This window comes from Phascolarctos cinereus, unplaced genomic scaffold (assembly GCF_003287225.1).
Source record: "Phascolarctos cinereus isolate Bilbo 61053 unplaced genomic scaffold, phaCin_HiC Scaffold_726;HRSCAF=1367, whole genome shotgun sequence".
Taxonomy (NCBI): Eukaryota; Metazoa; Chordata; class Mammalia; order Diprotodontia; family Phascolarctidae; genus Phascolarctos; species Phascolarctos cinereus.
The window spans coordinates 25,053,756-25,078,061 of record NW_027556098.1 but is presented as its reverse complement, the minus strand read 5'-3'; the positions used below and the strand labels follow the sequence as shown (position 1 = coordinate 25,078,061).

At 41.4% G+C, this 24,306-nt stretch overlaps 1 protein-coding gene across 1 annotated transcript in view; it reads right to left on the bottom strand.

The window, feature by feature from the left end:
* Positions 1–22,974, bottom strand: part of ASMTL (acetylserotonin O-methyltransferase like) — a 67,462-nt gene extending 44,488 nt beyond the window's left edge. Inside the window, 5 exon segments of the mRNA XM_020992916.2 lie at positions 4,516–4,577; positions 8,746–8,810; positions 15,642–15,689; positions 18,379–18,510; positions 22,646–22,974. Coding sequence (XP_020848575.1) covers positions 4,516–4,577; positions 8,746–8,810; positions 15,642–15,689; positions 18,379–18,510; positions 22,646–22,738 — 400 coding nt within the window. The 5' untranslated portion in view covers positions 22,739–22,974.
* Positions 22,975–24,306: the final 1,332 nt, after the last annotated feature.

The window sequence follows — 24,306 nt, the reverse complement described above, 5'->3', positions numbered from 1 at the left end:
CTTGGAGAGCTGCCTGGAACAATGACAGGTGAATTGACTTTCCCAGGGTCACACAGGTTTAGAGGGGACTTGAACTCACATCCTCCTGGCTCTAAAGCCAGTTCTCTATTACCTATCCTAACCTGCCTTTCATAGTACTTGGAGCATTACTTAGTACCAAATGCTTTATCTGTTTCATATTTTGTCACTGTATATAAGGGCAAAAAAAAAAACTATTCCCCAGACATATAATAGTAAGAAAATGGTTTGACTGGTGAAGGCATGAATTTAGATTCACTTTCTTATTATTTGAGATACTAGAGATGCAATCAAGTCACCTAACCGTTACAGGAGATACATATGCCAAGGAAATCCTTCATGCTGTAATCCTGATTACTTTCTGCTAATAATGAAAATAATAACTGGTTTATAAATATCAACTCCCTTATCCCCAAGTTCTTTTTAAAAAAATTTGAACATTTTTATTTCAAGTTTTGAGTTCTAAATTCTATCCTTTCCTCCCTCCCTCCCCTCCTTGAGATAGTAAGCAATCAGATACAGGTCATACATGTGCAATTATGTAAAATATTTCCACATTAATCATTTGGTACAAGATGCCTTGAGTAAAAGAAAAAAAATGAAAATGTGAAAAAATAGCATGTTTTAAGTCTGCATTCAATCAATATCAATTCTTTCTCTGGAGGCAGACAGTATGCTTCATCATTAGTCCTTTGAGATTATCTTGGATCACTGTATTGATGAGAATAGCTGAGTGATTTACAGTTCTCCATTGAACAATACCCAACTTTTTTTTAAAGAAGATGGGTGAAAGAAAGGAACTATCAACAGAAATGAGGGGAAAGAAAAAAAAGGAGAGCCATTGTTTAAAATGTACACAGAAGAGAAGATCAGACTAGAAAGACAGGTATAAAACTAATGCTGAATTTATTATATCCTTTAAAAAATGGAAGCTGTGCTTAAGACATTTGTGATTCTACATAGAATCCTCTTTTTTCATTCTTCTGTGTATGTTTTGTTGTTTCATTTATAACCCCATTTGGGCTTTTCTTGGCAGAGATACTGGAGTAATTTGGCATTTCCTTCTCCAGCTCATTTTACAGATGAGGAAACTGAGGTAAAGAGAGATAAGTAACTTCCCCAGGGTCACACAGCTAGTAAGTGACTGAGGCCAGGTTTGAACTTAGGAAGATGAATGTTCCTGACTCCAGGTCCAGTGCTCTATCCACTGTACCAGCTACCTGTCTTCTGTGTATCTAGAAATACTCATATTTGATGTCTGTTAAGTACAGAACAATAAAAATATTTTTAAAAAAATATTCACAGAGCAAGTATTTTTAAATGACTTCCAGGTCACAGTTTGGTGTTTAAAGGAAGAGTCACATGACTTGGATACAAATGCAGGCTCTGATACTTAGCTAGTTGTGTTGTAAGCTTAGGCAAGTCATAAACTCATTAACCTTAGTAAGTCAACCAATAGTAATTCACTAAGTACTTACTATGTATTTGGCACTCTACTAAGTGGGAATTTAAAAAAACAAAAGACAAAACCATAGTCCCAGCCTTCAAGGAGCTCACACTCTAATGAGGGGGATAACATGCAAACAAGATACACACAGTGTAAATAGGAGGCACTCTCAGAGTGAAGGCACTGTTGGGGCACAGGGCAAGGACTTCTGCAGAAGGTGGATGAAAAGTATGGAAGGCAGTCAGGGAAGCCAGAAAGCAGAGGTGAGGAGGAGGAACATTCCAGGAATGGGAAAAGGCTTGGAGGAGGCAGATGTAGCATCACGTGTAAGAAATAATAAGTAGCATGGGACAGACATGGAAGGGAGTAAGGTGTGAGAAGACAAGAAAGCTGGGAAGGGCCAGGTCTTAAAAGTCAAACAGAGGATTTTATACCTATTTGACTGTGAAGGAAAAAGGGAAGCTAATGGAGTTTCCTAAGTTGGGCCTGATACAGACCTATACTTTGGTTTTTGGTTTTTTTGTTTTCTTTTCTTGCTTTTTGGTGAGGCATTTGGGGGTAAATGACTTGCCCAGGGTCACACAGCTAATAAGTGTCAAGTGTCTGAGGCCGCATTTGAACTCAGGTCCTCCTGACTCCAAGGCCAGAGCTCTATCCACTGTGCCACCTAGCTGCCCCTCAGATCTATACTTTGGGAAAATCACTTTGGTAACTAAGTGGAGGTAACTAAGGGGAAAAGGACCCACATGTACAAAAATATTCATAGCAGCTCTTTTTGTGGTGGCAAAGAATTGGAAATTGAGAGGATACCCATCAGTTGGAGAATGGCTGAGCAAGTTGTGGTATATGAATGCAATGGAATACTATTGTGCTATAAGAAATCATGAACAGGCTGACTTCAGAAAAACCTGGAAAGACTTATATGGTCTGATGCTGAGTGAAGTGAGCAGAACCAAGAGAACACTGTACACAATAATAGCCATATTGTGCGATGACTAATATTGACAAACTTAACCCTTCCCAGCAATACAAGGATCTAAGACATCCCCAGAGGCCTTGTGATGGAAAATGCTATCCACATCCAAACAAAGAATTATGGAATTTGAATGCGGATCAAAGCATTCTATCAGCTATTTTTTTTCCTCTTCTGTTGAGTTTTGTTTCCTCTTTCCGGTGGTTGCTCCTATTGGTTCTAATTCTTCCTTACAACATCACTGATGTGAAAATATGTTTAATAGGAATGTAAATGTATAGCCTATATTGGACTGTGCGCCGTCTTGGGGCAGGAGGTGGGGAAGAAGGGGGAGAAAAATTTTAAACTCAAAAGCATATGGAAGCGATTGTTGATAAATCAAAATAAATTAATTAAAAAAAAAGAAATAGTCCAAGAGCGGAGGCTTAGGAAAGCTGTTGTGAAGACAGAAGTGACATGAGATGGCAATGAATTTGATATGTGTGGGTTCAGTACAAGAGGGGGTGAAACTAAGGTTGCAAGCATGATTAACCAGGAGGATGGTGGTGCTCTTAACAGTAATGTTATTGCTCAGTTGTTTCAGTTCTATGACTCTTCAGGACTTCATTGGGGGTTTTCTTGGCAAAGATACTGAAGTGGTTTGGCATTTCCTTCTCCAACTTGCTTTACAGATGAGGAAACTGAGGCAAACAGGGTTAAGTCCCTTGCCTGAGGTCACACAGCCTAGAAGTGTCTGAGGCCAGATTTGAACTCAGGAAGATGAGTCTTCCCAACTTCAGGCCCAGCACTCTACCCACTGCGCCACCTAGCTACTCCCTTACCAGTAACAGGGAAATAGATCAGAGGACAGGGGTTGGGAGGAGTAAAGGAATGTAATAAATTCTATCCTAAACACAGTTAAGTTTGAGATTCTATGAGAGATCCAATTTGAGGTGTCCAAGAGGCAAATGGTGACATGAGAGTGGAGGTCAGCACAGAAATTAGGGATCAATAAACAGAACTTGGAATCATCTTTATTAGGATGATAATTGAACCCCCAAGAACTCATGAGATTGCTAAGTGAGACAATATAGAAAGGAAAAGAGAAAATGGCCCAGGCCAAAGTCTTGGATACACTCACAATTACTAGGTGTGACTTGAAGGAAAACCCAGCAAAGGAGACAGAGGTGCCAGATACATATGGCAGCTAGGTGGTACAGTGGATAAAGCACAAGCCCCAGTGTCAGGAAGACCTGAGTTCAAATCTGGCCTCAGACAGTTACTAGTTGTGTGACTCTGAGAAAGTCATTTAACTTCTGTTTGCCTCAGTTTCCTCATCTGCAAAATGAGGATAATATAACACCTACCTCCCCAGATTGTGGTGAGGATAAAATGAGATATTTGTAAAGCACTAGTTAAATGCTAGTGATTGTAATTTGGAAAACCAGGAGAGACCTGTGTCACAAAGACCTAGACAGGAGAGAGAGTATACAGGAGAAGGTGATCAGTAGTATCAAAGGCTGAAGAGAGGATGAAGACTGAGAAAAGGTCATTAGATTTGTCAATAAAGAGATTAATGGAGTAGCTAGGTGGCACAGTGGATAGAGTTCCAGCCTTGGAGTCAAGAGGACCTGAATTCAAATTCGGCCTCAGACACTTGACACTAGATGTGTGACCCTGGGCAAGTCACTTAACCCCGACTTCACCAAAAAAAAAAAAACCAAACTGAAAAAAAAAAGGTGGATTAATGGTAATTTTGTTTTTTTTTTAATTTAAAAAAATTTTTTTTGATTAATGGCAATTTTGGAGAGACCTCATCAGTAAACCAGGGGCAGCCTACTTCACAGTGCTATAAAGAATAAAACAATTGTTAAATGGCAAAGAGGTAGTGTGATATAGTAGACAGAGTGCTGAAATTGGAGTTAGGAAGACCTGGGTTCAAATATTGCCTCAGATACTCCCTAGCTATGAGACCCTGAGCAAGTCACTTAACTCAGTTTCCTCAGCTACAATGAAGGTGGATCTGATGGCCTCTAAGGTCTCTACCATTTCTAAATCCATTATTCTACAGTCCTATGAAATAAAAGTAACATATTACCTTTACTGCTGCAATGAACGATTGTTACTCCAGTAAACACACTGTGTACTTTTCCATTTAACCTACAAGATAAAGATGGTGTCATACATTTCTTATTTTTCACACTACAGTCCTGAATACAACCACAACAACAATTTCTTCTCTAACTGAAGTACAGCCAAGAAAAATCACATTTCCTAAATACATCTACCCCTACAACCACATTTCATAAATTGTAGTTTAATTTTCCCCCCAGAATATCTGGTATTTTTTCTCCTCCATCCTTCTAGTCACTAGTCCTAAGACAATCAATTTGTAAAGCAATTAGTAAATATTAACTGACTGTGAAATTTTAACTCTTCATTTCTAAAATCCATAATATCTATTGGTTGAAGCCTCCTTACAGAAGGTACCCACACCCATAAGAGAAAAAAAAACCTTCACAAATGGCAACAGAGGTGTGGCTAAGCCATGCTATAGGAGACTTAAAGGGTAGGAGTTTAAGGAGTCTCACACCCTAAGTGACATTTGAGGACAGGTTGTAGCATATGAATAGAAAAATTTGGGAATCTCCAACAATCTATTACTTTTCTCAAAAAGCTACCATATTAGTGCTTGCCTCTTTTTTAATTTTTTTTAGGCAACTGGGGTTAAGTGACTTGCTCGGGGTCACACAGTTAGTAAGTGTCAAGTGTTTTGGTCTGAGGCCGGATTTGAACTCAGGTACTCCTGACTTCAGGGCCAGTGCTCTATCCACTGCGCAACCTAGCTGCCCCATTGCTTGCCTCTTCTTAAGAAAGTATTAATACCCACACATACTGTAATATCAAACACTTCATTGTTCCGGGAAGGGCCTCTGGATTATGGAGGGGATAGTCCCTCTGCATAGTGACCTTTCAATATGACTACACCTACAGTACTCTATTCAATTCTGGGTGACACATTTTTGGAAGGGCATTGATAGGCTGAAGGGTACCAGCAAGTACCAGAGGAGGATAACCAGAACAGCGAAGGATCTCAACTAAGTTACTGCTAATATGAAGTCTAGCTGAAGCAAATGGGGTAATTTAACCTGCAGAAGGGAAGATTAGGGAAGAATATGAGAGCTTCAAGCATTTGAAGAGTTGTCATTTGAAAGAGGGATTCAATGAGCATGATGATTTCAGAAAAATCTGGAAAGACTCACACGAACTGATGCAAAGTGAAGTGGGCAGAACCAGGAGAACATTGTACATAATAACAGCAATATCTCACGAGGATCAGCTGTGAATAATAGCCATTCTCAGCAATACAATATCCACCTGCAGTGGAAGAACTGATGATGGAGTCTGAATGAGGACTGAAGCATACTATTTTTTTCCACTTTTTTAATGTGGTTTTTTTTGTGTGTGTTTTCTTTCACAACATGACTAATAAGGAAATATGTTTTGCATGGTTGTACATGTATAACATATATAAAATAACTGCATCAGAGAGAGTGGTGGTGGTGGGGGAATTTGGAACTCAAAATTAAAAAAAATAAATGATGAAAATTGTTTTTACATGTAATTGGGGGAAAATATTATTCAAAAAAAAAAAGAAAGAAAGAAAAGAAAGAGGATTTGCTGCATTCTGCTTGGCCCCAGAGGGCAAAGCTCGGAGCACATCATGGAAGGTACCAAGAGGTAAGCTTTATGTAAAAAAACAAAACAAAACAAAACAACTTCTTAAGAGGTTCTTTCTTGCAACTCTAAGCTTCCCTTACTCTACAGGTATGATGGGATCACCACAAATTGTGGTGCAAACCTTGAAACATCTGTTGCCAATTTTACCCACTTAGCTAGGGCTGCTGACGCTTCAGGGTGGGGTAAAGAGAGGAGGGGGAGGACACAAATCAGCCAAGTTCACAAACAAAAAATGACAAACTCCAATACCAAAATTATTGCAATAGGGGACATAATTGGCCTGAAAACCACACTGCTTATCTGAACAGGGTAGGTTTCTCTAGTGGGTTGATTTAATTGTTCTCCCAGGCTGAAGGCTGCTTGATGCGCAAAGAATTAGAGCAAAGGAAATTTTAGGTTCATTAAGGGACACGTTCTAGTCTGTGAACGATCCTATCCAACTCTCAGACAAGTAACATCTGTGTGGACCTTAGGCAACTCCCTTAACTTACAGAGGTGGTTGGTGGTGCAGTAGATTGAATACCAGGGCCTGGAATCAAGAAGACCTGAGTTCCAATATGGCCCCACAAGCCAATAAGTGTCTGTTTGCCTCAGTTTCCCCATTAGTAAAATGGGGATAATAGCACCTACTTTACAGTGTTGTTGAGATACAGAAATGAGATATTTGCTTAAAAAAACCAACACTCAAACCTAAAACTGTGTAAGTAGCACAATACCTAGCATGTAGTAGACACTACATAATGCTTGTTCTTTGCCTTCCCTTCTCCAACTTAAATCCTCTGAGCCTTAGTTTCATCATCTCTAAACTGGGGATAAAAAGAGCACTCCGATCACAGGGCTGTTGTGAATTAGATAATATATGTAAAATGCTTTACAAACCTTAAATTACTAGGTAAATATAAGCTATTGTTACTATTTGTTCCAGAAATATTTCTGTATAAGAATCCATTTCCATTGTCAAGAATCTGAATACTTTCTTTCTTACCAGTTATGTGACCATGGACAAAACACAGATAGGTAAAGTGATGTGTAGACTGCTGGATTTGGAGTCAGGAAGACCTGAGTTCAAATCTTGTTTCAGACACTTTAGTTAGGTGACTCTGAGCAATTCATGTAACCTCTATTTCCCCAGCTTTTTTTTTTTGGTCGAGGCAATTGGGGTTAAGTGACTTGCTCAGGGTCACACAGCTAGTAAGTGTCAAGTGTCTGGTCTGAGGCCGCATTTGAACTCGGGTCCTCCTAACCTCAGGGCTGGTGCTCTATCCATTGAGCCACCTGCGGCCCATTTTCTCAGCTTTAAAATGAAAAAAGCCCTCACAAGCTTGTGAATCAAGGGAGACAATATATTTAAAGCACTACATAAATACTACTACTGTTATTGTTATTATTAACCCATATGAGCCTCAGTATCCCCATCGTATTTTTTTTGGAGGGAAGAGGATTCCAAACTTTTAATTTCATCAGCTTAGGGTAACACCAATGTGAAAGCTCCCTCCATTTGTCCATACAGATTGATATTCCTTTCTATATATCTATAACTATATAGATATGTACAAAATTTAATCTTAAAGAGCTGACTTAGGAACTGAAAGATTTAAGTGAATTGACCATGGTCATCAGCTAGACATATCAGAGGTGGGTTTTGAACTCAATCCTTTATGACTCCAAGGCTAGTCTTCTAGCCACTTCACTATGTTTTATTCAGGTAGGGATAACCATTGTAGTACCTACGTGAGGCCCACCTCAGATAATGCAAGTAAAGCACCTTGAAAACTTGAGATAGTGATATGGATGCCAGCTTTCACCACTATAAATTAGGGGATATTTTAATTAATAATCAATTAATCAGATAATTAATTAATCTGGCAGCCTGATAAATTGTACTGTTCCATTTCAGAACAATCTCTGAATTCAGAACCAGCAGCTTTTGCTTAGAATCTGAGCATCCTCTTTTTTTTTTTTTTGGTGAGGCAATCAGGGTAAAGTGACTTGCTCAGGGTCACACAGCTAGTAAGTATTAAGTGCCTGGGGTCACATTTGAACTCAGCTCCTCTGGACTCTAGGGCCAGTGCTCTCTCCACTGCATCACCTAGCTGCCCCCGAGCATCCTCTTTCTTAAATAACATTAGAAAGGCAATGACAAGCTCTAGTCTACCTTTTCAATTTTACCTATTACTGACAAAACTCTTCTTTCATTTGTTTCATTCATGCCACACTTTCTGTTTTCAGTTTATTTTAGGTCACTTACATTTTCTCATGGCTGCTTCCCGTGTTACTAACATTAATAACATTGTTTATTGTTTTGTGCCCTTGACTGCAGATTAGGGGGCACAGCCTACTTTGAAACCTAAGGATATCTATCTACAGAGTAAGTTACAAACCACTGAAAACTATGAAAATACAACAGTATAAAAAGCCCAAAGTTCAGGTTTTCACGATGACTAAAACTTTTCTTAAGCTGAGTATTTGTGAGGTTTTATTAAAATTACTTCAAAATTAAGTTTAATGTCTTAAAATTAAGATGCAACATAGATAAGTCTCATATATAGCAAGAAACTACTCTAAAGTTGCTCCCCCCAGCACTGACCTTGACAGCATGTTATAGGCATCTTGCTTATCGGCTGGCTTCTCCAGGATTAGTCCATCTACTGTCTGAAACAAGAAAGAAGGTGAGGAGGCAGGGATGAGAGAAGAAAAGCATGTCATTTTCATACTTAGCAACTGAAATCTGAAGAATGCCATGCTATTCAATTTGTATCTAACAGATGTGACTTCTCCACTGAAGTCCTGCTCTGTGGTTTGGAAAGGACCCAGGGTTCTCCAAGGCAGTTCCAGTGCAATGCAAGTTCTACCAGTGTGTAACCTACAGAGTTTAGAAAAGCTTGGAGGAAAGGACTATGGGTAGATCATATGCCTGGTGCCCCAGGGGAAGCTTTGCTCAATTTGGATAGGCACATCAACTAGTTAGCTTCAGTGTGGTATATTTTTCAGCCATGGTGGCTCTCAAACACTATCTAGCGAGCCACGGATGTAATCTACTAGGTGGTACAGTAGATAAAGTGCTGAACTAGAAGTCAGATACACCAGAGTTCAAAGCTGTCCTTGACTACTTACTAGCTGTGTGACCCTGGGCAAGTCACTTAATTGATGGCTGCCTTAGTTTCTCCATCTGCACAATGGGTATCATAATGGCACCTACCTCCTGGACTTGCCCTGAGGATAAAATGAGGTGATTTATTATGACTTCATTTTATCTTTGTACTGATATCACTAAGCATAGTGCTCAGCACAAAGAAGGCACTTAACAAATGCTTATTCACTGATATTTAGGTTGAGATCTACATTGGTAGAGGGAGTACTCTTTACACCACTAACAGAATGACAATAATAATGATAATTTATATAGAGCTTACTATGTGCCACTGTACTAACTGCTTATACACTGGAGAAGGTGGAGAAAATGACACACGTGTTCTGACTAGGTCTGCTACAAATTTACATTACCTCAACTGGGTCCTCACTGTTGCTAGGCAATCCTACTATACCTCCCTGATCAACTTAGTATCCCTCTCTCCACAGTGGCTTTCCTAAACCTTGTCATCCCTCCTCAAACCTCCTATGGCTTCCTCCTTCCCCCACTCTCAGCTGAGACCCTAGTCTCATATTTTACAGAAAAAAATTGAGGCCATCCCCACGAACTCCCTCTTCTCCCCTCTTCCTCATCTCCTATCACTTACGTGCCTTCTGCTACTCTCCCCTCCTTCAGCCCTGTCTCACATGATGAAGTGGCCTTCCTCCTTACTAAGGCTAACTCCTCTAAAGGTTCAAGTGATCCCATGCTATCCCATCTCCTCTAACAGACTTCCCCCTCTGTCACCCCTACTCTCACTTATTTTCAATCTCTCCCTGTTTACTGGCTCATTTCCTAGTGCCTACAAGCACGCCATGTCTTCCCTATCCTGGAAGAACCCTTGCTTGATCCGTCTATCTCTGCTAATTATTGTTCCATTTCTCTTTCGACTTTTCTAGCTAAACTCTTTGTAAAGTGCATCCACAATAGGGGTCTCCACTTTCTCTTGTGGATTTGAACTCAAATCTTCCTGACTCTAGGCCTAGTACTCTATCCACTGTGTCACTAAACTGGCCCACAAGGAAGCCTTTTCTCAAGTTAACAAAAGATACTAATTACTAAATGATTGTCACCTGCCTTATTTTTTTCAAATGAGGAAACTGAGGTGTAGGACATCCATAATTCCAAAGAGGCTTTGATGTGCAATTCGTCTAACTGGAGAAAAGAGGTGGAAAGATATCTGTGCCTATTACAGTACTATGCTTAGCACTGGAGTATGCAGGCACCATGCTTGCCCTGGTATACAAGCTAGTTTGGGGATTTAGGGCAGGGCAAGGATCAGTTGGAATGGAGCCCAGCCAGAGTCAAATTCCCAGCCGCAGTATAGCCAGACACAGGGCTGGAATAGAAGCCAGGTAATTGGGTTTTTTTCAGGGGCAGTTTACAGGCATAATCTTCTCTGCAAATAACCCAAAGGCAACTAAATCACTTGACTTTTCTCTATAATCACAGAACCAAAGCTGAAAAGGCACTGGAAAGCGTAATGGACTTATAAAACAGGAGGCCAGGGTTCAAATTCCAGTATCTATGCTTAGTCATGTGACCTTGCATAATTAATTATATTTCTCAGCCTCAGTTTCCTGAACCATAAAATGGGATTAATAATATTACACTGACGATCTCCCAGGTTCTGTGAGGTAGTAAATAAGAAACTGTTCTCGGAATCAGAAAGGTCTGGGTTTAACCCTCTCATTACTCTGGGTAGTGTTCTTAACTATAAATTGCAGAGAAGGTGCTGATCTTCTTTGGCAGTAGGAGCTTCCTTCAAGGAAAGTCCCAGTGCCAGATATAGTAGGAGCTTGGGCAGGCTCCTGGGGTAGCTGAAGCCCCTATGCAGGTAGGCTCCATCCACTTGGAGCTTGACATACCTGGTGGTTGGAATTATTGCTATTCATTCATTGTCAGTCACATCTAACTCTTCATGACCACATTTGGGGTTTTCTTAGCAAAGATGCTGGAGTGGTTTGCCATTTCCTTCTCTTTTTCGTTTTACAGATGAGGAAACTGAGGCAAACAGGGTTTAAGTGACTTGCCCAGGGACACACAGCTAGGAAGTGTCAGAGGCCAGATTTGAAATCAAGAAGATAGTCTTCCTGACTTCAGGTCTGGCACCCTATGCACTATGGCACCACCTAGCGGCCCTTTTGGTTTGAATTCTCGGAAAACAGAAATCCTTTTTTGAGCTCCAACTGCCTAGATAGAGGCTGTTTCCCTCAGTTTCTGATGCAGTGACTGCAGACTGGGAGCTGTATTTTATATTCCTTTTATTCCTGTATTATGGGTTTAAAAATTCAATTACCCAAATTGTTTTAGCTAGATTTTCTAGTTTTTTAAAAAGGGAAAAAAAACCCCTTGTACTTGCTAGCCATATTTACTTAGCCCACAATGCCAATGACATCACAAGTACAGTGTAGGTACACAAAGGCAAATAAATAAACACACTGCATCTTTTACTTTACAGGGGAGTTGTGCTACATCGGGGAGTAATGTGCTACTCAGAGGGAGTGTGGTGTAATGGATAAAGCGGTCACCTGGGAGTAAGACCTAGCTTCTACTTTGGCACTCTAAGGATATTTTGAGCAGCTAGGCGGCGCAGCGGATAGAGTGTAGGGCCTCGAGTCAGGAAGATTCATCTTTCAGTTCAAATCTGGTCTCAGACTCTTACCAGCTGTGTGACCCTGGGCAAATCACTTAATCTTGTTTGCCTTAGTTTCTTCATCTGAAGAGCGCTGGAGAAAGAAACGACAAATCACTTCAGTATCTCTGCCAAGAAAACCCCAAATGGGGTCACAAAGAGTCAGACACAACTGAAAAATGACTGAACAATTCTACGAATTTCATTCACACAAGTATCCCTGACTGTAAAAGATGTTTCATGCACCAGGACAACGTTGTACACAGCAACAGCCACGTTGTGCTATGACTTATATTGATAGACTTAACCCTTCCCAGCAATACAAGGATTTAAGATATCTCCAAAGGCCTCGTGATGGAAAATGCTATCCACATCCAGAGAAAGAACTATGGAAGTTGAATTGCTATTTTTTTTCTCTTCTGTTGAGTTTTGTTTCCTCTTTCTGGTGGTTCCTCCTATTGGTTCTAATTCTTCCTTAGAACATCACTAATGTGAAAATATGTTTAATAGGAATGTATATGTATAGCCTATATCAGATTGCGTGCTGTCTTAGGGCAGGAGGTGGGGAGGAAGGAGGAGAAAAATTTTAAACTCATAAGCATATGGAAGTGATTATTGATAATTCAAAATAAATTAATTTTAAAAAAAGATGTTTCATGCATATGCAAGCAACAAAATCCAAACAAACCAAATAAGTATTATCTCATCTGCAGATATTAGACTGCTTGCAAACTGAGGGGCTACCATCTTCATACTACAACACTTCACAATGAGCACCTCAATTTCCTTATCTATAAACTAGATATATTATACCAACATTAATTTAATTTACAGTGTTATCAAAGTCTAGGTTTGGAAAGAGTCCTTAAAGTACTAAAGAGAGCAGGGGTTCTTAACCTGGCACCCACAGATTCCTCCCCCACCAAGGGGTCCAAAGAGAAATTCTGGGGAAGGGGAGTCTATGAATTTGGATTATTTCAATACCTTTGTAATTCTAGCATTTTATTTCATTCATTTAAAAATATTATCGCTAAGAAAGGGTCTATAGGCTTCCCCTGACTTCCGAAGGTGTCCAAGGAACAAAACAGCTCTTGGAGAATTTTTTAGGGGGTTGGACCTTTCTTTGGGATAGGCCCAGACTTATGATTTCACTGATGAAAAAACTTCCCCTACCAATGCTGAATGACATCTTTCTTGCTAACTGATAGTCTTGAAGAGTAGCACAGACCGAGAACTGAGAAGTTTAGGGAAGAATTCAGGGTCAGATAGCCAGGATGTCAGTGGTAGGACTTAAGGCTAGTCTTCCTAACTCTCAAGGCAGCTTTCTAGATACTATGCCACATTCCTTCTCTATATAGAGGAGAACACATTCCAAATCTTATAATTAACACACTATAAAATGATCTCCCTATGTGGTAAGCAGAAAGAGCCCTGGTTCTGGAGTCAGAGAAACTGGGTTCAAATCCAGCCTCTGATGCTTCTTTTTGTGTGACCTCAGCCAACCCAAGTAACTTACTCAAGTAACCCAGTTTCCTCATCTGTAAAATAAGAAGACCAGACTAGACAGACTCCCATCTATTATACATACACATTATATATTCTATTATATACATACATGTTATACGTAATATAATATTGGTTGGTTGCCCTTTTTTCTTGAACAGGACCAAAATGACATCACTACGCTAGAGCCAAGTCACAATGTGTCCAGCTGTGGCTGATCAGATCAACATGAGCTCGGAATGCTCTACCACAGGTCGGGCACAAATAGGCCGTGTGAACATTTGGGGTAGATTCTCTAATTTGTGCATCTCAAGTTTCCTTTGAGTTACTTCAATTCTGCTTTGCTTATAGAGCACAGCACCTTCTCTGATGTGGGCATGCCATGCTAAGCAGACCTGTGCCAGTGTTATACAATCAATTCCAAAGTTCTTTTTTTTGCCTTTTTTTTTTTTTGTGAGGCAATTGGGGTTAAGTGACTTGCCCAGAGTCACACAGCTAGTAAGTGTCAAGTGTCTGAGGCCAGATTTGATCTTCCTGATTCCAAGGCTGGAGCTCTATCTACCACACCACCTCGCTGCCCTAATTCTAAAGTTCTTAAGAGAGAGTGCATCTTTGTATCGCTTTTTCTGACTACCATGGGAGCACTTGTTCTGTGTGAGTTCTCCATAAAATTGTCTTTGGTAAGTGTACATTTGGCATTTGAAACAACATGACCAGCCCATCAGAGCTGCACCCTCTGCAGCAGAGTTTGAATGCTTGACAGTTTAGTTTGAGAAAGGCCCTCGGCGTCTGGTATTTTATCCTGCCAGGTGATCTTCAGAATCTTCCTAAGACAATTCAAATGGAAGTGATTCAGTTTCCTGGTATGTTGCTGGTATACTGTCTAGGTTTCACAGGCATACAACTGAACTGAATCGCTTCCATTACATACATATATATTACATGTAATATAATAAATTCTATGTGTGCACACATATATACACACATAGAATTTATTACATATATATACACACATATACACACATGCAAATATAAGTATATACACACACACACAATACATATATATGTATATTTTGTTGTTGTTGAATCATTTCAGTACTGTCTGACTCTTTGTGACCCATCTGGGGTTTTCTTGGCAAAGATACTAGAGTGGTTCACCATTTCCTTCTCCAGCTCATTTTATAGATGAAAAATCTAGGCCAACAGGTTTAAGTGACTTATCTAGGGTCACACAACTAATAAGCGTCTGAGGTCAGATTTAAACTCACTAAGATGAGTTTTCATGACTCTAGCCCCTGCACTCTATGCATTGTGCCACCTAGCTGCTTATATATTCCGAATTTAATAAACCAAATAAAATGGGCATTTCTATATACACTGTGTAACAGAAGAGAACTGTGCTGACCTCTGAGGTTCTTTCTAGCTCTATGATTTTATAATCTAGTCTAAGGACCCCCGAATGCCTTTGTTAAATACGTAGGACACCTTTCCCCAATAGCACTGGAGGGAACGCCTTGGTGTTATAAATCTATTTGTTTCTACTTTTCGTTTTTGGCATTTGAATCTTTTTTTTTTTAGTGAGGCAATTGGGGTTAAATGACTTGGCCAGGGTCACACAGTTAGTAAGTATCAAGTGTTTGGTCTGAGGCCAGATTTGAACTCAGGTCCTCCTGACTTCAGGGCTGGTGTTCTATCCACTGTGCCACCTAGCTACCCCCGACATGTGAACTCTTTTCAAGCTCTTATTATCGAGGCATTCAGGATTAAGTGACTTGCAGTTAGTTAAGTGTCAAGTGTCTGAGCCCAGATTCAACCTCTTATTTATTCATTTGGTTTTTTTTTTAGTGAGGCAATTGGGGTTAAGTGACTTGCCCAGGGTCACACAGCTAGTAAGTGTCAAGTATCTGGTCAGAGACCAGATGTGAACTCAGGCTCTCCTGACTCCAGTGTCAGTGCTCTGTACACTGAGCTACCTAGTTGCCCTCTGAAGCTCTTATTTTAAATGAGCATATTTTCCCCACTGTCCATAGTTGAGAAGCAATTCCCTAGATGAAAAGACTAATTACATTCCCAACACAAGCAGAAAGCATTTAGTAGGACACATGCAGAATGCTAACACTAGATTAATGAGAAATAATTGCAAAGAATCAAGGTAAAGAAGAAAGGTGAATGGTAAGGAAAGGAAGCCGTCCAAAGCCAAGCGTGGAAAACTTACCACAATAGTGTCTGCTCCTATAACAACGTCTGGAGGTCTGAAGTCTTTCTGTTGAAATTAAAATGCTTTTTGAAATAAATGTTTTTAAAAAGTTTCTATCACCCCACCCCCTCAAAAAAGACAATGTTGATGAATTTAGACACCACAATGTCATCATCAATACAAAGTTAATGCTGCGATTTGGAAATCAGTTGGAAAGAAATGGTTAGCTAAAACAATAATAAAACAGGAATATTATTGAGAATTACTAATAAGAAAACAAGGACTAATTAATCTTATGAATAAGAACAGGCTCAAACATATACCACAGTCTTTTTTTTTTTGTGAGGTGATCGGGATTAAGTGACTTGCTCAGGGTCACACAGCTAGTAGGCGTTAAGTGTCTGGGGCTGGATTTGAACTCAGGGTCCTCCTGACTCCAAGGCCAGAGCTCTATTCACTGAGCCACCTAGCTGCCCCTACCACAGTCTTTTAATGAGAATAAACATTAGCGGTACAGTCTACATTAAAAAGGCAGTTAGGTAGTGCAGTGAGTAGGGTATGGGGTCTGGAATCAGGAAGCCCTGAGTTCAAATACTGTCTCAAACATTTACTAGCTGTGTGACCCTGGGCAAGTCACTTAATAATAATAATAATAATAACAATGACAATGATAATGATATACAACACTTCTATAGCACTTACTGTGTCCCAGGCACTTTACGGTTATTACCTCATTTGATTTTCACAACAACCCTGGAAAGTAGGTGCTATTATTTTTCCCATTTTAGAGATGAGGAAACTAAGACAGATAGAGGTTAAGTGACTTGGCCCAGGTCACACTACTAGTAAGTGTCTGAGACTGGATTTGAACCAATAATAGTAATAGCTAAACATTATATTGACCTTACTATGTGCTAGGAACTAAGTGCTTTACAATGATCATCTCATTTAAGGTAGGTGCTATGATCCCCATTTTAAGGATAAGGAAACCAGAGCAAATAAAGATTAAGTGACATGCCCAGGGTCACAGGACTCTGTGTGAGGTCAGATTTAAATTCAGGTCTTCCTGACTCTAGGTCCATCACTCTATCCACTGTACCACCCACCCACCCACCAATACTTAACCGCTCTCTGCCTCAGTTTCCTCATTTGTAAAATAAGGATAATAATAGCACTTACCTCAGAGAGTTGTTGTGGGAATAAAATGAGATGTTTATAAACTACTCTGTAAGCCTTAAAAAGGGGTGCATGATTTCCATCAGATCAAAACTGGATACAAGGGAAAAGAGTTGCAAAACTAGAAATTTTCAGCACCACAGGAAAAGCAAGAGGTCTCTTCCCTTCCTTCTTTTAAAGTCCTTCTCTTCCCCTCATTCTTTTAAAGTTGCCCTTCCCCTCCAGAGTTCTTCCAACAGGGATGGGGAAGCTAAAATAAGTCAGACTGAAGCATTTGCCCTTTCACCCCAGTATCCTTTGAAGTGATTTTGCTGTAGCCCTAGCCTCTGAAGGCATGATAATATCAGAAAAAAAACTGTGAAGAGTAGTAAACCAATTTATTCTTTATTCTTTATTAACTTATTTATTTTTGACTAGGCAATGGGGTTAAGTGACTTGCCCAGGGTCACACAGCTAGTAAGTGTCAAGTGTCTGAGGCCAGATTTGAACTGAGGTCCTCCTGACTCCAGAGCAATTTATTCTTTATTACTAAATTTTGGGGTTCCCACCACTTTATCCCAGCTAGGGAGTATCTAATGAATAAACTGGAAAAGGAAAAAGGTAAATGACTTTTGGGGGGTAGGGAGAGGAAAGGACCCAAACAATTAAATAAATGCTATTTAGTAGGTAACCTGAAAGCCCTGGTTTCTTAAAGGAAAAGATAACATGTGCCCCTTCTGGCTAGTATTTATACTAATGCTTTAAAGTTTACAAAGTATTTTCCAAACATCTCACTTTATCCCCACAACAGCTCTGTGATATAGGTGCTGTCATATTACATTTCATAAGGAGGACGGCTTTATCAGTGCCGGCAACTAAAGCCAAGATGGGTAGAGGGCACAGACATTAAGAACATGTCTACACTGGCATAAGGATCAGCCAAGCAAAGCCAATAAGGTCTTTTACATTTTTTTTTAAATTTTTGGTGAGGCAATGAGGTTAAGTGACTTGCCCAGGTGACTTGCACAGCTAGTAAGTGTCAAGTATCTGAGGTGGGATCTGAACTCAGGTCTTCCTGATTCCAAGGACGGGCTGTATCCACTGCCCCACCTAGCTGCCCCTACATGTTTAATTCTTATATCACACTTGTTCCAAATATCACCCCATATCTATGAAATTTGACCTAACTGAAAATATTTTCAAAAGAGGGCAATCTTTCCTCAACTGACATAATACACTGAAATCCAACAAAAGGTCAAATAACAATTTAGCAGCATGAAACCCGCCCAGAAGGCTGTGTATTAAACCCTGCAGCCGAGTGGAGAAGTGGATAGAGGATCAGGCCTGGGGTCAAGAGGACCTGAGTTCAGATCAAGCCTCAGACGCTTCCTAGCTGTGTGATCCTGGGCAACTCACTTAACCCTGTTCGGTTCAGTTTCCTCATCTATAAAATGAGCTAGAGAAGGAAATGACAAACCACTCAAGTATCTTTGCCAAGAAAACCCCTAACAGAGTCACAAAGGGTCAGACCAGGCTGAAAATGACTGAAATAATGATAAAATAATGCAAAAAAACCCCAAGCACACCCCCAAAAACTTACCACATTCATCCTGTTAGCCACCTCAAGGGCCTTTTGTTTTGCTGTTTCCATGGCGTACTCATAAGGTGCTGAAAATGAAGTCTTGTCCAGAGTCTCTTTAAATCTGGATGGCACTACCTCAAATCGCAGGCCCTAGGACACAGAGACAGCAAGACTCACTTAGATAGTCTTACCGAAAGAAAATAAACAAACTAAAAGGCAGCAGATACATGATCATTTCCTGGATGGAATGTAAACTCCTCGGGAGTCGGGAATATTTTACTCCTTATATTGGCATCCCCAGTGCCCAACAATATGCTTGTCGATAGGCAGCTTGGTGGAACAGTGGATGGACAGCTGGACCTAGAAGACTGTTGTTGGATTCACCTCCACCTGTCTCAGCTTCCTCATCTGTAAAATGGTGACAATAATAATACCCAGCTCCTAATTGTTCGGATAAAACAAGACATTGGTAAAGTGCTTTGCAAACCTGAAAACACTATATAAGTAGCAGCTATTACTGGGGACTGACTGTTGATCATTATAAGATCATTGTTCTAAAGGCAGAAGGGACCTCAGTTGAATTTCAGACTGCCGTTCAACTAACCCTTCCCCACTGCCATGCTTGGCAAAGACTTTTTAGAGATCAGGATCACATCCTCATCAACCTCACACTGGACCACTGACTGCTGGTCGATGTTCTGGTTCCTGTGGAAGGAAGGGCCACAGCAGCTCACGGCAAGTTATGGAAAAGTTTCTATTTTAGCATCAAATGGGTAACTAGAGGAGAGGCATGGGGAATCCTAGCATGCTGAAATGGAAGCTTTTCCCTCTTAAAAGTATTCTTTTACCCAACCAAAAAAAAAAACCCAAAAAACAAACAAACAAACCAAAAAACAAAAACATAGAGGAGCAATTGGGTGGTGCAGTGGATACAGAACTGGCCCTGCAGTCAGGAGGACCCGAGTTCAAATGCAGCCCAAGACACTTACTAGCTGTGTGACCCTGGGCAAGTCACTTAACCCTGTTTGCCTCAGTTTCTCATTTATAAAATGAGTTGGAGGAAATGGCCAACCACTCCAGTTTCTTTGCCATGAAAACCCCAGATGAGGTCATGAAGAGTCAGCCACAACTGAAAAATGACTTAATAATAAAGTCTTCAGGCTTCAAAGAGTGCCTGCCCATCTCACACAATTAAGCAGATTTCCTGCAACATTTGAAAAGTTAGGCATCAAATAGGCTTTCCTTCTTGAAGATCGTAAAGTTGTTATTTCTATCTGCAGGTAATTTCCATCCTGTACTTTCCACTGACATGTCTCATTATTTTTCTCCAAAAGGCCCAGACTGAAAAATTCTTCGCAAAAAGGCACCCAAAACAAAACAAAAAGAGCCCCACCAAAACAAAACAAAAAACAAACCCAAAACAAAACACCAAACACATTTGGTCACACAGGAATCTTGTCCTAACATCTAATACATACTCCCTTGAAACCCTCTCCTGAGAGGTTATCCTGATGGATAATAAAAGAAGAACAGAGATTGGGAAGACAGAATTGTCCCTAGCAAAGTTTCCAGGCTTTACAAGTTAGAAATGCCATTGTTCAGCAGGCCACAGGATACCCTTAGCCCATGATAAACTGGTAATACACTAAATATATTTTTGTTGTATTTGTTCAGTCATGCTTGAGTTTTTGTGACCCCATTTTGGGTTTTCTTGGCAAAGATATTCAAGTAGTTTGCCATTTCCTTTTCCAGCTCATTTTACAGACAAGGAAACTGAGGCAAATAGGGTGAAATGACTTGCCCAGAGTAACACAGCTACTAAGCGTGAGGCTAGATTGGAACTCAGGAAGAAGAATCTTCCTGCCCCCAGGCCCGCGCTCTATCCATCACACCACTTAGCTGCTCACACTGGATATATACTATACACATATCCACCACCTTTCACTCAACCTTAAAAGTTATCTAATGTCCCACTAATTCGTTTAGAATAGGGGCTCTTAATCTGAGGTTCTTGAACTTAAGAAAAAAATTTATAATTGTACTTCACTATAGTTTTCTTTGTAATCCTAAGTATCTTATTCATTTGAAAACATTATTCTGAGATAAAGTCTATAGGCTTCACCAGTCTGCCAAAGATGTCTGTAAAAAGTTAAGACTCCCTGATTCAGAGGGTCCTTTAGGGCTGGGACTGTCTTCTATTTTTTTATACATAATACAAAACCTTTCACATAACAGTTGCTCAATTCATGCTCGTGAACTGTGATAGATAAGAGATGTGATCCATCTGAAAAGATTTGGGGGTGCTGAGACCCCCAAAATGCCAAGGTGGTGTTGCCTGGAACAAATTCATACACTCAAGTCTTGTCTTAGTCAAATGGCAAAAAGTTTATTGTGATGCCAATAGAAGCAGGCAAGGGTTCTTCTTAGCAAATCTGTGAGATAGTGAGGATGATGCTGGGTTTATATGGAAAGGGGCAAGGGACAATGGAAAAGAATGCCAAGGATTCTAATTAGGTAATCTAGGGGTCCAGGTGTCTCCGGATCTACAGACTGGAAAATGCAGGAGTCTGCAGAGATAACTTTGTTGATACCAGACATTGATGGAATTGTCAGAGTCATGGACCTTGGGGATCTCAAATGAGGGAGCATCCTTGGGCCTGACAGGGACAAAAATCTTTGGGCCAGGCAGCCTCATGTCTGCTCTGTTAAGAAGTATTCTGCTACAGGAGAAAATTTTCTTACTGGGCAGGAGCCTACTGAGAAATTGGGAGGCTTCCAGAGACATGACCTTAGGGCTGGGGCCAGAACACACCATCCCATCCACATCATAAAGGCCATATTTTTCTACAGAAGTTACTTCCTATATTTTCCTGTAATTTTTCTCCCCAGTCTTTTAAAATTAAATACTTGGAATTCTCTCACCTCCTGCACCTAAAAACTAACTTAAAATTCAACACAACTCAATTAAGACGTATTTAACACCTACCGTGTGCAGAACCCGGTGCTATTAGGCAATGGGGGATATAGAAGTAAAGCACAAAGATAACTATAATATACACTGCTACCTCACTGTGCATTACAGAAAGGCAAAACAAAGTGCTGCTTGAGTACCAAGGGTCATTACTGGCAGAAGGATAATTGGAATCAAACCCCATAGAGGAGAAGGGAGGTCCTTCTAGGCATTCCACGAGAGCCAAGGTGAAATGTTGGGGGCAGGGAAGGCAGGACAAAGCAAAGGGAATACTGAGACATTGATTAGCCTAGTTCGGCTGCAGTAGTGTTTGAAGGGGAATAATATGTGATAAAAATAGAAAGATAAACTGGCATCACATAGCTGAGGGCCTTGAAACCCAGGCAGAGCCCTCTGAACTTTACTCAGAGAGCCATGGAAGGTTTTTGAGCAGAAGAGTGACATGACCAGATTTGTAATTGGCCAACAGTGCTGGAGAAGGCCTGGGGGAAAAGGAACACCAATTCTCAAGAGAGGAGACATGAAATTTTTAGCTAACAGTTTGCAGTTCTTTTATCTGGGGGCCTGGAGGAGGAATGATGGGTTAGAAAAAAAAGTAGGAGAAAAATCCGCTAGCTCATTCCCTCAGTCCTCAAAATAAAATGGCTTGTTCCCTCAATCCTCAAGCGGCTATGTGGAGTAGCTGATAGAACGTGAGGGGAGCTGGAGTCAGGGAGACCAGAGTTCAAATTCGGTTTCAGACATTTACTGGCTATGTGACTCTAAGCCTAACACTAACCTCTGCCTGCCTCAGTTTCCTCATCTGTAAAATGGAGATAAGAGCGCCTACCTCCCATGCATACTAGTTATTGTTGTTAATTTGCAGGGTGAAATGAGATGTCTATAAAATATAAAATTTAAAAAATTACTATTATTGTAATTATTAACCTGCAGCATTCTATCCCTTCTTACACATCCATACCACAAAAAAAAGGGATATGTCCCATCCCAAGCAGAGGCTGCAATAAGGCTGCAAACGGAGCTAAAGCCGTGCCGGGGTGGGGGGTGGGGGTAGGCGGGGCATGGGCATGGATGCAGCCATCCCTGCCGCGCTCCCCAGCCCACCCACAGCAGCGCTGCGCCTGCGCTGTGAAGGGCACTCCAGCTCGGGGAGCAGGGAGGCCCAGGAGGTGTCAGCAGGCTGAGCTGAATCAGAAGGAAGGCCCCGCCACGGCCCAGGCCTCGCAGCGGGCGGCCTCCGTTGCTGCCCCTCCCCCGCTCCCGTCCCGGGCGCGAGGTCCAGGAGGCCCCGGCGGGGCGCGCGCGCGGACTCACGGCGCTGCTCAGGATCTCCTGTCTCCGGGGCGAGGCACTGGCCAGCACTACGCGCTTGCTGACAAGCTTCCTGATCACCGGGCACAGCACCATCGCTGCACCGATGCGGCTGCGGCCGCTGCGGCGGCGGCGGCTGCTGCTGCTGCTGCTACCGCCCTGCCCGGAGGAGGAGCAGCAGGAGCGAGGGGCGGGTGGGGCAGAAAGCACGGCTAATAAGCGTCCCGGAACAGGCTCCTCCCCCGCCCTTTTCCCGGGCGGACTCCAGGCTGGAGCTTCCCGCAGACGCAGATGCTGGGCTGCTCAACCCGGGCGCTTTCCCCAGGTAGCCAGGTGCAGGGGGTGGGGTGGGGGGCCCGCTAGGCGGCGCTGTGGATAGAGCCTGGAGTCAGCAACCTCGTCTTCTGAGTTCAAATGTGACCTCAGATATGGCCTAGCTGTGTGACCCAGTTCCTCATCTGCAAAATGGTCTGGAGAAAGAAAAGGCGAACCACTCCTGCATCTTTGCCAGGAACATGGCTGAAGCAACTGAACCACACACAGCAAGCCAAGTCCAGAGCTTAGCCTGCAAGATCTGAGTTCAAGTTCTACTTCAGACATTTTTACTATAGCTGTGGCACCCCAGGCAGGTTACACAGTTTCTCCACCTCATCTCTAAAATGGGAATAATAAGGGAACCTACCTTCCTGTGTGGTTGGAAGTAGATTCGTAAACCTTGAAGTGCTAGATCAGCATTAATTATTCTTACTGGAGAGCTGTCAACAAAGTTTAGATACGACACTGCAGGTTATTAAAATGATGGGTTTAGCATTGGAAAGGACTCGAGCCAACTCATCCAGGCCCCCTCGCCAGCCCATTTTATGGATGAGACAGCTGAGGCCCAGACAGGTCAAGTGACTTGCCCAAAGTCACGCAGCAGGTGTGGGATTAGAGCCTGGTCCTTCCACTCCGAGTGCATCTCGTTTTCTGCTGTGTGACATTACTTCCAGTAATGACTAACATTTGTGTAGCAGCACAAGTGACTTGCCCAAGGTCATGGAGGTAATGAGTGTCTGAGGCCAAATCTGAACTCAGGTCTGCCCGACTCCAGGTCCAGCCCGCTGTCCACTGCAAATACAGGCTGACCTTTCACATAATTTAAGAGTCTTAGAGAGCTGCTTAGAGTAGAGGTGTCAAATACACTGTGGCCGGCAACTGCCTAACCGGATTCAAATGTTAATTGGGAAATATTTAACAAAATAAGTAAAAATAAAATAAAACGTATAATATTATCTTTTAAAAACTGAGATGATGTTTGAACCGCAGAGATCCTTATGTATGGATTAGTGGTCCTGTTTCTATTCAGTTGGACACCACTGGCCTAGGGCACTGAGAAGTTAAATGACTTATCCAAGGTCATACAGCCAGTATGTCAGAGGGAGGTCCTACTGAATTTGAGGCCATGTTTTTTTTTTCATTTTTTTCATTAATTTATTTTTAGTTTTCAACAATCACTTCCATATGCTTTTGAGTTTAAAATTTTTTTCCCTCTTCCTCCCCACCTTCCTCCCCAAGATGGTGTGCAATCTGATATAGGCTCTATGTATACATTCCTATTAAACATGTTTTCAAATTAGTCATGTTTTAAGGAAGAATTAGAACCGATAGGAGGAATCACAAGAAAG